This window comes from Sinocyclocheilus anshuiensis, unplaced genomic scaffold (assembly GCF_001515605.1).
Source record: "Sinocyclocheilus anshuiensis isolate Anshui unplaced genomic scaffold, SAMN03320099.WGS_v1.1 scaffold86, whole genome shotgun sequence".
Taxonomy (NCBI): Eukaryota; Metazoa; Chordata; class Actinopteri; order Cypriniformes; family Cyprinidae; genus Sinocyclocheilus; species Sinocyclocheilus anshuiensis.
The window spans coordinates 3,975,220-3,988,875 of record NW_015547662.1 but is presented as its reverse complement, the minus strand read 5'-3'; the positions used below and the strand labels follow the sequence as shown (position 1 = coordinate 3,988,875).

At 35.2% G+C, this 13,656-nt stretch overlaps 1 protein-coding gene across 1 annotated transcript in view; it reads left to right on the top strand.

Moving 5' to 3' along the window:
* Positions 1-7,158, top strand: part of LOC107702395 (zinc finger CCHC domain-containing protein 7-like) — a 51,780-nt gene extending 44,622 nt beyond the window's left edge. Inside the window, exons 7-9 of the mRNA XM_016504710.1 lie at positions 4,308-4,403; positions 5,974-6,091; positions 6,185-7,158. Of these exons, the coding sequence (XP_016360196.1) occupies positions 4,308-4,403; positions 5,974-6,091; positions 6,185-6,765 (795 nt within the window). The 3' untranslated portion in view covers positions 6,766-7,158. The remainder of the gene's footprint in view (positions 1-4,307; positions 4,404-5,973; positions 6,092-6,184) is intronic.
* The last annotated feature ends 6,498 nt before the right edge of the window (positions 7,159-13,656 follow it).

Below are 13,656 nucleotides of genomic sequence, written 5' to 3'. Positions count from 1 at the left end.
AATGAGAAAGAAAAATAGATGGATAGACGGGTGAAGGTACAGTAGAAAGGAAGAAAGAGACAGGTTAAAGGACAAAGAGACGAATGAACAACAGAAAGATTCAGAAGTAGTGAGAAGTGAGCATTAGAAACATGGGTAGAGAAATTGAAGTTTAAAAGCAGAGCTGTTTTTGGAAATTAATGGAGGCAGAATGAAGAAATTTTACATTTTCTGATGAAAATATGAGCACTGCAGTTGTTACAGTATGTGATCGCTAGAGTAAGTGGTTGTCAGTGGTTTTTAGCACATTGATATCTAGTTGGATTGGGAATGGAGAACCGGATCTTCTCTTAACTGTTCTTAAACGTCTGCATTCTTCCACAGATGTGGATGGAACATCATACTAAAATACTCAGACAGCATGTCCTGAGTCTACAGGAAAAATACATTTTCGCTTCATTGTAGTTTCAGTCTGAATTGATAGTGATGGGAGAGAAACTGCAAAATAATACAAAAATAAGAAATCTACGTCTTTCTTTTAAGTTGTTCTCACTGGCTACTCATAAAAACAATCAAACGCTGCAACCAGTATGGTCCATATTGCAAACAAATGACTCATAGGAGCTGATTCTTTTTAATGAATCAGTCGTAAAGATGCTGGATTTCATCAACGATTCACTGAATCAGTCGGAGTTGATTGTGACTCACTGAACCACAAGTCATTATTTTTGTCTTGCCCAACTCAAAATGATAGAGAACTGTGTACTGTTATGTTTGCTTAAGACTTCTAATATTTAAATTAATCTAATTATTGAGTGATTGTTAATATGGCAGCAAAAAAAGATACACTACTATTCAAAAGTTTGGGGTCGGTAAGATTTTTTAAAATGTTTTTGAAAGAAGTATCTTTATTCTCACATATGTGACCCTGGAGCACAAAACCAGTCTTAAGTCGCTGGGGTATATTTGTAGCAATAGCCAACAATACATTGTATGGGTCAAAATTATTGAATTTTCTTTTATGCCAAAAATCATTAGGATATTAAGTAAAGATCATGTTCCATGAAGATATTTTGTAAATTTCCTACTGTAAATATATTAAAACTTAATTTTTGATTAGTAATATGCATTATAACTTTAAAGGTGATTTTCTCATATTTTGATTTTTTTGCACCCTCAGATTCCAGATTTTCAAATAGTTGTATCTCGGCCAAATATTGTCCTATCCTAACAAACCATACATCAATGGAAAGCTTATTTGTTCAACTTTCAGATGATGTATAAATCTCAATTTTGAAAAATTGACACTTAAGACTGGTTTTGTGGTCCAGGGTCACATATAGTGCATTCATTTGATCAAAACAGTAATATTGTGGAATAGTATTGATTACAATTTAAAGCAACTTTGTTCTGTTTTAGCATATTTTTATATTCCTCTGATTGTCTTCATTGTCACATAATCCTTCAGAAATCATTCTAATATGCTGATTTGCTGCTCAAGAAACATTTCTGATGATGATCAATGTTGAAAACAGTTGTGCTGCTTAATATTTATGTGGGAATGCATTTTTTCAGGATTCTTGATGAATAGAAAGTTCAAAAACAGCATTTATTTGAAATTGTAGCAGTATAAATGTTTTTACGGTCACTTTTGATCCGTTTAATGAATACTTGCTGAATAAAAGCATTAATTTCTTTTTTCTTTTTTTTTTTCTTTTTTACTGAACCAAAATTTTGTAAAGTAGTGTACATTCTGAAAATTCAGATTTTTTTGTTGTTCTTCTTCTTATAGTTCTACTTTTTTAATGAAAAAGAAAAAACATATATAACCAAACAATGGTATTTTCTTTCTTTCTTTCTTTCTTTTTCTTTCTTTCTTTCTTTCTTTCTTTAACTGGAAAAGCGCTACTAAAATAGGTTATAGGAATTGTACTATGAATCAAAAGAACTGGAATTGCTATGTGGAATCAAAATTAAAACCAAAACCAACAATTTGCCAATAAATACATCTGATAAATTACATAAATAAATTCCCATACGAGTTGCTAGGTGGGTTCTAGGTGGTTGCTTAGTGGCCCAAGTCAAATGAGTCTACATGTTTCTGTATGATATTCTAGTTCTCAGATATAGTTCAGACCCCTCCTTCAGTGTCTGTGGGATTGTTTCACTCATTTTACCGTCCACCAGGCAATCACTTAAGTAATCTCTCCTCAACAAGCCGAATGATTTGAGCCGAGGTGTCATTTGTGTCCATAGCTCAAGCTACACTGTTAGTTCAAATCATTAACCTATGTATGAACTTAGCAAGTGTCACTAATAAAGGACAGTGGATGGGAAACCTCGCGTTGAGTTTGGGGGCTAGAAAGAGTGAGTGAGTGACAGAGAGAGAGAAGTGTGGGCGTCTGGGGGGGAACCGGTGGTGTCTTTGTGATGGAGATGGAGCAGTCTCCAGCGCTGAGCTGATAATGACCAACGGTTCTAATAGCATTCACCCCTCCACCCTTTAACCACTCAAGCGGAAAACGGACAGAAAGAAAGAGAGAGAGCGTGTGAAGAAGATATGTTTAAAATATGACGTGGTGTGTGTCCCAGCTTATTGAAAATGCGCGTATATGAGTGTGTGTATGTCTCGACGCCCCTTGAGGAGACATTAAAAGACAATATGTGTGTAGTTCTCGGCCACACACACACACACGCAAACACGTTCGCACCAGTCGGCTTACCCTCTTTATCGTGCTGTATTTATGGAGGGCGATGGAGCGTGAAACACCTTTGGGCTCCTCGGGACCAGATGGAGAAACACACACATACACACAGTCACACACACACTCCAAAGGCGGCCTTATCACCAGCGCATTACTGGGATTTATTGATACCCTCGGTAATCACTCCCTTATATCACCTCAAAGAAAAGAAAAATATACAGATTATATGAATGTCTGTGAGAAAGAGTGGGAGGAGGAGACAGAGTGGATGATGGGAAAAAGAGAGTGTGAATGTGTTCATCGTTCACTAGCGAGATGGGAAATGTAAGGGAGGTTTATAATAACAGAACAGAGTGAAAGGAATTGAGTGAAGTCGAATAATATAACGCAGGTAGTCGGCTGGCATACGCGCACACAAAGGGCACAGCTGAGGGGCCGAGGTGCATTCACACACCTGACATGAGCAGAGTTGTATTCTTGTGTGTGTTTAGAGAGTGTTCTGGTACTGGTTGCGGCTGAATTCATGTCACCCTAATTGGAGGTTTCTTGACCTTACTGCTTTAACTTGTCACACAGTAGATGCTTCTGATACAAATGGGCACATCAACCTTTACTGTTACGAGTATAGCCTGCTACAAGATGTTTAGTAGAATGTCGAAGCTGCTCTATTTCACACTATGAAAGCCTGAAGTGACCAGCGACTGTGAAAAATGCACATTAAACATCATAAAAATGGTTCATTGTTGGAAAAGAGCAACATTGTGCTAAACTTCTCTTTTTGTGGTCCACAGAGGATAAAAACTGGGAGTAAATAATAACAGAATGTTCATTCTTAGGTCAATTATCCCTTTAAACAAGTGGTTCTCAACCAGGGGACTGGGGCCCACTAGAGCTCCTCAGAGAACTTTCAAGGGGCCCTCGAGGGCTTAGAATAAGCTAAAACAACAAAAAAACTCAAGATATTTTTTAATTGATCCCTTTTTTTCTTTGAAGAACTGGGGTTCCCACTGGATATACAAGGAAATCTCAAATTAAAAGTGTGTTTTCTATACCAGGAAAAGTCATGTGAATTAATGAAGTCTAACATAATGGCCATTTTTGTAATGAACTTAAAATTAATTAATTAAAATGAATGTAAAATATTTTATTGTGAGTAAAAATATTTGTAAAAATCCTTATAAGTAAATCACGGATTACTGGAAGAGTAATGTAAATTCATTGGTTAAAAAATGGGATCGCTGAAGAACTTCCAGCTTCTAAAAATGTTTAAATCCTGAAAATTAAATCTATTTTAAATTTATAAAAATAAAATAAAAAAAAAAAACTGGCATGTCTTTAGATTAAAGTAAGTTTTCAAAGTGTAAATGGGACTGGGGGCCTTTAAATATCATTGTGACAATCAGGGGGCCTTGGGGTCAATAAGGTTAAGAACCACTGTTGAAATTGTACAGTACTGAGTGTTAATGAAGGCACTGCTCACTATTTTTCTTGTTATAGACTTCAAATATAAGATTTAATGATTTTTATGCATTTTGCTCAAAGGTGGCAGTCAAACTCATTTTGAAGATTTTTGTGTTCAGTCTCCTTCTGCTTATAACTCTGTATCTTGTTGTTTCTCTGTAGACCACTAATGGACCCCTCCGCAAGCCCAGTGATCCAAATTCCTGCAGGAAACCTGCCTACTGCTACAACTGCTCTAAGAAAGGACACTTCGGCCATGTAAATGGATCAGCCTCATCTATGCTGATTGCTGGTTGCTTTCTGCAATGAATAACAACCGCAACAACCACTCAGCAAAACATTTTAAATACCACATTTCTAAACACACACACACAAATCAGAACCCCTCATTGACCGCTGTGTTGGTCCTTGTTACTTCAAACTGCTCTATTTGTTATACTGAAAACCACTGTTTTTACGATTAATCTATATTCATACACAACATGCTAAATAAAGTACAGCTGTATACACTAGGTTGAGGTCAGGATTTTTTATATAGCTTTGTATACTTCTATTCAGCAAGGATGCTTGAAAATGACAGTAAAGACATTTACATTATTACAAAAAAACAAAAGCTGTTCTTTTGAACAATCAATTTATCAAAAAACAAAGAGAAAAAATTGTATCATGGTTTCCACAAAAATATTAAGCAACTGTTTTCAACAGTGATAATGTAGGGCTCTATGAAATCAGTTTTTATTTTTCCCAAATTCAGTTTTATTTATTTTTTCAAATTCTGTTTTTCCAGACTTTTCTAGACTCTGTTTTAATGGTTAAATTACATTTTATTCATCAAAAAAGCATGTCTAATTAATTGAAATCATGAAACTTGCACAACTTGACAGTAATTAATTTTTTTAATGCATTTTTAAGGCCCTGTTAATTATTTACTTATTTAATTATTACGTTTTATTTAATAAAAAAAAACATTCTCAAATTTAGTTGTATTTTTACCAAAGTCTGTTTTCCATTAATTTTCTGGATTCCATTTTAGTGGTAATTCAAAGCATCTCTAAATAATTGATTTTATAAAAAAAACTAATTTATTATTATTATTTTTTATTTTTTTTTTCAAAATATTGAATATTTTTCCGAAATATTGTGTTGTACATTTACATTTTTCTGGTAAACAATTTTTCTGGTAAATATTCCTTAAAAATGATGTTTTAATAATCATTTTATTATTAGTAGTAGTACTATCGTTAAATTAAGTAATATTTTCTGTCACAGTTTTTTCAAGTTAAACCAAACTTTTATTTTGACAGGTTGCCGTGAAGACCTTTAAGTTTCTGTTTGTATATGATATGATGATAGATTTTCTCAAAAGAAACGGTAAAATGCTCATGAAGTGACTCTGAGAGCAGTTCTAGAGATTATGTTCATGTGTTCATGTACTCATATATTGAGGCGGCAGACGCTGAAAACACCGCAAGTGTTTTCATTAATCCATCCAAAATTTGGAAAAATTCCATGACATTCCACGTTATACAGTAAATTCCATCTTTATGACTGGATTCTGCGATTCCATCTGCATTTTCCGCATCGGGGAAATCATAGGGCCCTAATGATGATAATACTAACAATTTTTCTTGAGCAGCAAATCAGCATATTAGAATGATTTCTGAAGGATCATGTGACACTGAAGACTGGAGTAATGATGCTGAAAATACATCACAGGAATAAATTACATTTTAAAATATATTCAAACAGAAAACAGTTATTTTAAATTGTAATATTTCACAATATTACTGTACCATGATTATGAGATTAAAGTGTGTGTTTTCTGCAGGAATGCACTGAGAGGAGAATGTATAACGGGACATATCCCACCCTGCCATTTATTTCCTATTATGACACAAAAAAGGACATGAATTGCCGGAATCATCGACTTAAAAAGCAGGCCAAAGGTTTGTTAGATAGATTCTTTCTGATAAGTTGAATTGATAAAGGCTGATCTAAAGATTGAGACCTAAAGATTTAATGACGTGTGTCTCTTACAGAACTTCAGGAAGCCGGATTGATTTCACCTGATGGAGCTTTCGTTACAAATACCCCCCAACCGCCCAGAAAGAAACAAAAAACCAGCCACAAACAGTCTCCATACGCACACAACACTCACACCAACAACCAGCTCACGCCGAAGAGACGCATCGCACACACACCCAAACACCATCCACAAGCGCACAAACAGAACACACACTTGAATTTCAAGCAGAGCTCACAAACACCAGGAAACCACGGCAAACACACGCCTCAGAGCAGGTTTAAACCACAAAAGCAAAGCCAGAAAGAAGCCAAAAAGAAAACACGATCTGAAGGTATAGTTTTAGATGAAGACGCAGACTTTCCTAGAGGCTGTGAAAAGAGCCCCCACACGACAAGAGTTTTTTCATCACCTCGCAAAGCCAATGTGACGCCGAATAAGCCCTTTGGACTGGAAAAGAGCAATAAAAAGAAAACGGATAAAATATCGAAAAAGGAGGAGAGGAAATGGAGAAAGAGACAAAAAAAAGCTACAAAAGGTTCTTCCGCGTATCCCTCCGATGAAAACCTTTTTCTGATTAAACAAAGAAAGGTATGAAGATAAAAAAGGCAAATTGTGTGAATGGGACGTCAGGTGATTCTCCGTCTACTGGTGGTTGGTTTTGGCCCATCTTCCTCCATTCACATGCTTTTGTGTACAGTATTAGGGCTTTTTAGGGTTGTCCAAATCAGACCCTCTCACCCAAATTCAGTAAACTGCTCAGTGCTTGACTGCATTATATTATGATATTCATATACTAAATTGACGTTAAAAAGTACATAATTTTTTTGGGGGAAAAATTAATACATTTAGCAAACATCAAGGTATTTTAAAAGCAAGTGTCCTGCTTGTTCATGACGAGTGTGTAGAGTTTATTATTTTATGTAGTACATGCTGACTTCTGTAACATCATGATTAAATTAAAGTCTGTTTGTATTGATAATCTGTTTGAGATCTTTTGTATAAACATCTTTTTTAAATGAATATTCAGTTTTATTTGAAGGTAAAAAGTGTAAAATCCAGGCTTAATATGCCTTAATTTTCTGAAAAGCATGACTGTAGCACCATCAAAACCCTGTACTCTGGTATTTTTTTTATTTATTTTTTTAAGAATCCCACCAGTACAACCAATGGTTGAGTTCGGGGGTGGGGCTATCTGTTTGGCCAACCAATGGCCAAAGTGGAAACCAGTTTAAAAGCAGTCATTATTTCTGCAGTTTTTTCTAAAATGAAATCTACACATTCTGTGCTTGTCTATTTTTGCTTTCCAAACATGATGTGCATTAATATTACATTGATACACCAGTAGGTGGCGACAAGTGTCTTAATCAGTAAGTCTTTCAATCATTCGCTCAACCAATTCCTTAAACAACACCGATTCATTCAGAAACGAATCAACACTATGGTCTTTTGCTCAGAGATGCTGAACGAGTAAGTTCTGCTTTGACTTCGTTTAGAACTGTTATTGTCGGTGGATCAAAATCAGGGCTGCTAACTCACGCAATTGACTTTTCTCACGCTCTCACGAGTCGACACAACGATGCGGGATTCATTTTCGAATGGGAGAAAAATATAATTTCTCAAAATAGATGTCCAAGCAATGTAAATGCAGACTAATAGATTAATAGAAAAATATTAGAATTTTTGTGTCAAAATATTTTTTAAATGCGGTTGCAATTATTTATAAAAGTAATGACTAGTAAATCTTGCAATTCTCTCACTGTACATTGCTATTCTTGTGGTAAAACGTTAATAGTTTTGCAGCACTGCGGCAGTTATTTTACATAATTTTATGATATATATATATATATATATATATATATATATATAATAAACATTTTCACTCCAACTTGAACTCAAAAGTTGGCAGCCCTGCAAAATAGGAAATGGCAATATTATGTAAAGTTATTCAAAATGAGCTTATTGTTTATTGGACTCGCAACCATGCTCTTGGTCTGTGTGGCTGTGTGATTTCCTTTATATAAAAAAATCTGTCTGTTGAACTGAAATCTTACTTTCAGACAAAAAATATGTGCTCCACCTTTCACCTCTCTCCCGTGATTATCTTCTTGAGCTCCAGGTGTTGTTTAGGGCTGTTCAGCTTTAAAGTAATGACAGGCAGCAAACAGCTGGTTAAGTGGTTAAACCAGTGCCATTTACTTCACTTTCCCTATTTTTCACTTTTTAAGATCCCACATTCCTTCTTTTTATTCCATGCAGTTCCTCTTTTCGCTTTCATGGGTTGTGTTTTTGCTAAGAACAATATTTGAGCTCCAGAAGAGTCCAGATTTGTTCAATTGTTCTGTGAATGCGTGTAATGTTGTTCTGCTCTGCAGGACCGTGTGTGTGGACATTTATGTGAAAGTGTGTGCCTTTTATTGCCTGAAATGTTTTTCAACAGTAAAAGAGAAGAGATGATTTCTTAAGCCAAATATAAATCCAACACCAAACATGGCAGTCCAGCTTACATGCAGAAAGAAATATCAGATTTTTTTTCCTGAAGATTTGCAGACAGTTTGTAAACTCAAGAGTCCCCTGAGGCTTGGCTGAGATGTGTAAGAGTGATACAGTACGATGTGAGTGAAGAAACATATAGTCACTATTGAAACGGAGTCACACAAGCTAACTCACACTGATTTATTCTGACAAATTCTTTAGAAGTGATTACTCAGGCTTTTTACTGGCATAGTTGGCCACAACACATTCCCAGCACTTTGACTCAACATACAGCCCTCAAAACATTCACAGTCATTCACTTAAGTGTAATTAACAAACCATGCTCATCACCATTTTACTTTCAAGGACAGTATTTGCCCGTAAAATCTGTTTTAGGTCAAGATAGTAAGAACTCCTTCCTCTTGAAACTAAATTTTCCTGCAGATCTGAATCTTGCCTCCACCACTGTGGTCCATTTCTGTATGTGACATGTCTTTTTCATTAGTCCAGTTCTCAGTACAGACCAACTAGGGCTTAATAAAAGCTATATATATATAAATGGCCAAAGGCTACAAAAGCATATAAATATAGCTATGAATGTAGCTTTAAACCCATGAAAGTAATAAAATAATGAAAAATGGGAAGAGTTTGTGGTTAAAATAGATGTTTAGAGTTTTTTACAGTACTTTTTTATGGACCCTGCATATGTGCTGATTGCTTGCCAGAAAATGTCACTCGATGCTGAGCATGGCCAAGTTTATGGAAACCATGACAGAGATGGAATATGATTTAAAAAGAAAAAAAAAGTTTTGGTTTGAACTGAAAATGTAATTGAGAAACATTTCTGTAGCAGTGTTATTTTAGTATTATTTATATACTATTATTATAGTTTTCATTAATGTTTTGAATGAGCTTTTATTATTTTTATTTCAGTATGCATTTTAATTTTAGTTTAAGTGAGTAATTTTTAATTTGTTCTTTTTGTAGCCATTTTTATTACTTTTTAATAGATTTTATGAATACAATTATTTAATATAAGCTTTAGTAGTTTTAGTATTTTTCATCTAATATTTTATTTCAATTATCACAAACCATTTTTAATAGTTTTAGTTAACAAAAACACTTCACTAATTTTGTCTCTAGTTTTACTGCACTTGCATTAAAGTCTTAAATCACACTGATCATGTCAGCATTTTATGTTTTCACTGCCTAGTAAAGGAATACATATAAAACGAAGGCCTTGGTTTTTAATGCACCCAAGTGAAATAAGACGTCTAGTCAAGTTTGTGTGCGATCTGTTCAGCATTAAGTTGAATTTTTTGGGATTCGTTTTTTTTATATAAACTTGTCAGTACAAGGTCTTTGACGTGATGTACTAATAACAGCAAAAATAATTTACTCAGGTGTTATTTAACCATTAGGAACAACTTTCATAGTGTCTATAGCACATGCAAAAGAAAACTGAACTCAGTTCTTTGCATTTTGCTGCTGTGGCTGCACACTTCAAAATATAGTTCAACCAAAAATGAAAATTTGCTGAAAATGTACTCACCCTCATGTCATCCAAGATGTAGTTGAGTTTGTTTTTTCATGGTAACAGATTTTGAGAAATTTCTTACATCACTTGCTCACCATTAGATCCTTTGCAGTGAATGGGTGCCGTCAGAATGAGAGTCCAAACAGCTGATAAAAAAACGGGCAATGGTTTTAAGTTAAAAACATCTTAATAATTCATCTGTTTCTTACAAACACGCACCTTTTCTCTTCACAAGTCATTAACTGATGGACTGGAGTGGTGTGGATTATTGTAATGTTTTTATCAGCTGTTTGGACTCTCATTCTGACGGCACCCATTCACTGCAGAGGATCCATTGGTGAGCAAGTGATGGAATGCTACTTTTCTCCAAATCTGTTCTGATGAAGAAACAAACTCATCTTTTCAGCAATTATTTCAGCAAATTTACATTTTTGAGTGAACTATTCCATATAGGTTATCCAGATATTTCTTTCTATAAATACAGCATACTCCACATCCTTCTAGTGTTTGACACTGCATTTTGCATACTAGGGAAATATGAATATTTGTACAGTGGGGACGAGACTGAGTTACAGGGTTCCCACGGCCATGGAAAACCTGAAAATAACATATTACAGTTTTGATTTCCATGCCTGGATATATCATGGAAATACAGTATTTTTTTTCTGCTCCTCTCTCAAGTATTTAATTGGCTAGACCTTGCTCTTTGTGAGTGCTTGTGTAGAGTAAAACTCGCCCTCAAGCCAGTGAGATACCATCAGTCTCGTCTGTCTGTTCAGGGTCTTATTGGAGATGTTCGGACACTAATATAATTAATTTAAATCTTTCTAAAAAGTCATGGAAATTCACTTGTAGGTGTTCCCCTGCTCTCTCTATTGACAGTGCTGTGTTTGTATTTTGCAACTGCATCCTCTCAACAGAGTCATTCCACCTTTAGATTCGGGTTGTTTGATTTAGTACACTTGGGAGACATCCACTGTTATTATGTTATTTACTGTCCATACTAATCCACAGCGGGCATGTAGAATGCAGGGCTCAGAGCTGTTATTAAGTATGCTTAGTACTGACATTCCTCTCCAAATCCATGTACTTTTGGATGAGTCTCTGTCGAGTTTCCAGCTCTCTGTTTCTGTGTCTTAAAGAACTGTCTGCGAAGGCTGTCAGAGCCTTGTCTGCATTTTTATTGTGACTTGGATATTTCCTCCAAGCAGTCGCGGAATGCATTTCTCTCTGTTTACCATCCAGAAAGATAAGCAAATGTGACTATTAACCATGTAACACACCATCCACAATCATAAACATGTACGGATGCACGTCATCTAAATCACTGCACTGCAACAGGTGTGTAGTCGACAGTGTGCGGATTGGGAATGTGTCCATTTTATGCTTGTAAATCAGTGTAAAGCCCCACTATAACCCTCCTTCCTCCTCAACCGGTGCTTCATACTGTAGCTTCCAGGCAAAACTTAATTTTCATAGAGAGCTCTCATTGCAGAAAACGGCTAACAACATCAGTGGTGGTCACTCAGTCTAAGCAGATCTAATAAAAAGGGGACTGAGTAAATTTCACTGCCAGTAAGTGGAGTTTTTAACTTAAGATGATTTGACTTTAGACAAATTATGCTTGGTCTTAAATCAGACTCAGTCCCAGTTTTTTTTACTATATTATTTTAGTGGGGTTTTTTTTCATCCCGAGTATATAATCCATTCTCTCTTTCACTTTCTTTTGTAAAAACCTCAATCTTCTGTTTCAAACTTACTTACTGTAACTCAATATCAGATTATCTTCAATAAAAACCAAGCTTTAGCTTGAGATGACTGTTATGACTCCAAAATGGTCTAGCGAACATAAAACCCAACAAATGCACGGATTAATCCACATTTCCCTCATTAAAAAGAAGTGCACTTAACTGTATTTAATATGCACCTGTACTCGCAGATAATATAATATTAATGCAATAAAAGGCAGCTTAAGTGGAGCACCTTGTAATGGCAAATTGCAAGTTTTACTTTAAAGCACATTTTAAGTCGCACATTTATAAAGCACATTTATAACCCTTTGTCATGCTTTGAAGAAGTTCAAATATTTTGATTACTTGACTAACAAAGTAAAGCACTATTAGTTGGCTATTAATTATAATTTTAACTACCCAGATAGCACACACGTCTGTTAAAGATCTGGAAAGCATCTGCTGTGTACAAACATCTGATAGATGTCTATTAGATGTCAGTTTTACATACATTCTAAATCATAAACATCTTAAAGACATCTTCTAAACGTCTTTTTGACATCTGATAGGAAACGTCCTATAGACGTATTTCAGATGAGCAAACACTAAAAAATACGCACTAAACTGCAACTTCATCATCACAATATTACAAACATATTTAAATATATGACGTATAAGTTTCAATCGAAAGCAGCTGTACTGTATGTAGTTTTGTGTTCTGTCGTAATTACAGTGGATAGCTGTACACGTACATTTGTTGCTGCCGTAAAGCAGCAGTCCGCTTTCAAGGTAAAAACATATATACAGTTGTTTTAACCACATTTCAAACATATTATAAGTAATTATGAAGATGTAAGTCATACTTAAGTGGTTCAAAAAAGCACTCACTTAATTGCTTTTAATATACATTTAAACTATACTACATGTTCATGTAAGATTCAAGATTTTTATACTTATATAACAAAAAATAAACAGAGATAATAAGATTTAATTGCAATTAACATGCATTTAAAGGTCCCATATTGTCAAAACTGAAATGTCCTGGCTTTTTTTCATGATAACTGAGGTCTAGGTTCTATGTAACTACCATATAAGTTTCAAAACAGTCAGTCCACAGTAAAATGCACACAGCCTGCATAAAGTAGCTGATTTTTCACGAACCGTTGTGACTACTGTAAAAAGTTGACGTCAGAACTACTCAGTCACCACCTTCAGTCACCACCCCGAGCACCGCCCACCGTCCCACTCTCCTTTTGCCAAACCCCCAGACAACATGGCGTCCATGCTATTGCTGAGCAACAACAACAGGGAAACATGTCGAAAAGGTTAACTTTAACCAGGAAACCAGATCGGCCGACCTGTAACGTTACACAAAGGATGGACGATCTGACAGGATTGTTACTATGAGGTGGATCACATCTAACATGTAAAGACAAACTCACCGTGTCTATCTAGTCATAATGAAGGTGTATATACATTTCAATTTCAGCAGGCAACTATTTTTACAGCTACATTATTGTTCCAGCCACAATTAATCACAACAATGTATATACAATTACAAATGATTATATATAAATCGTCAGTTTGTTGTTTTTCACACATGCACACAGACATTATTTCATACACGACATAGTCGTGAGATGCAAGAAACATAGACATATGGCAAGGAATCTGTAGACGCGCCCATAACAACAAAAGACAATACTTTATTGAACCTTTTCTGATAAGAAGTGTGCGCTGCAAACG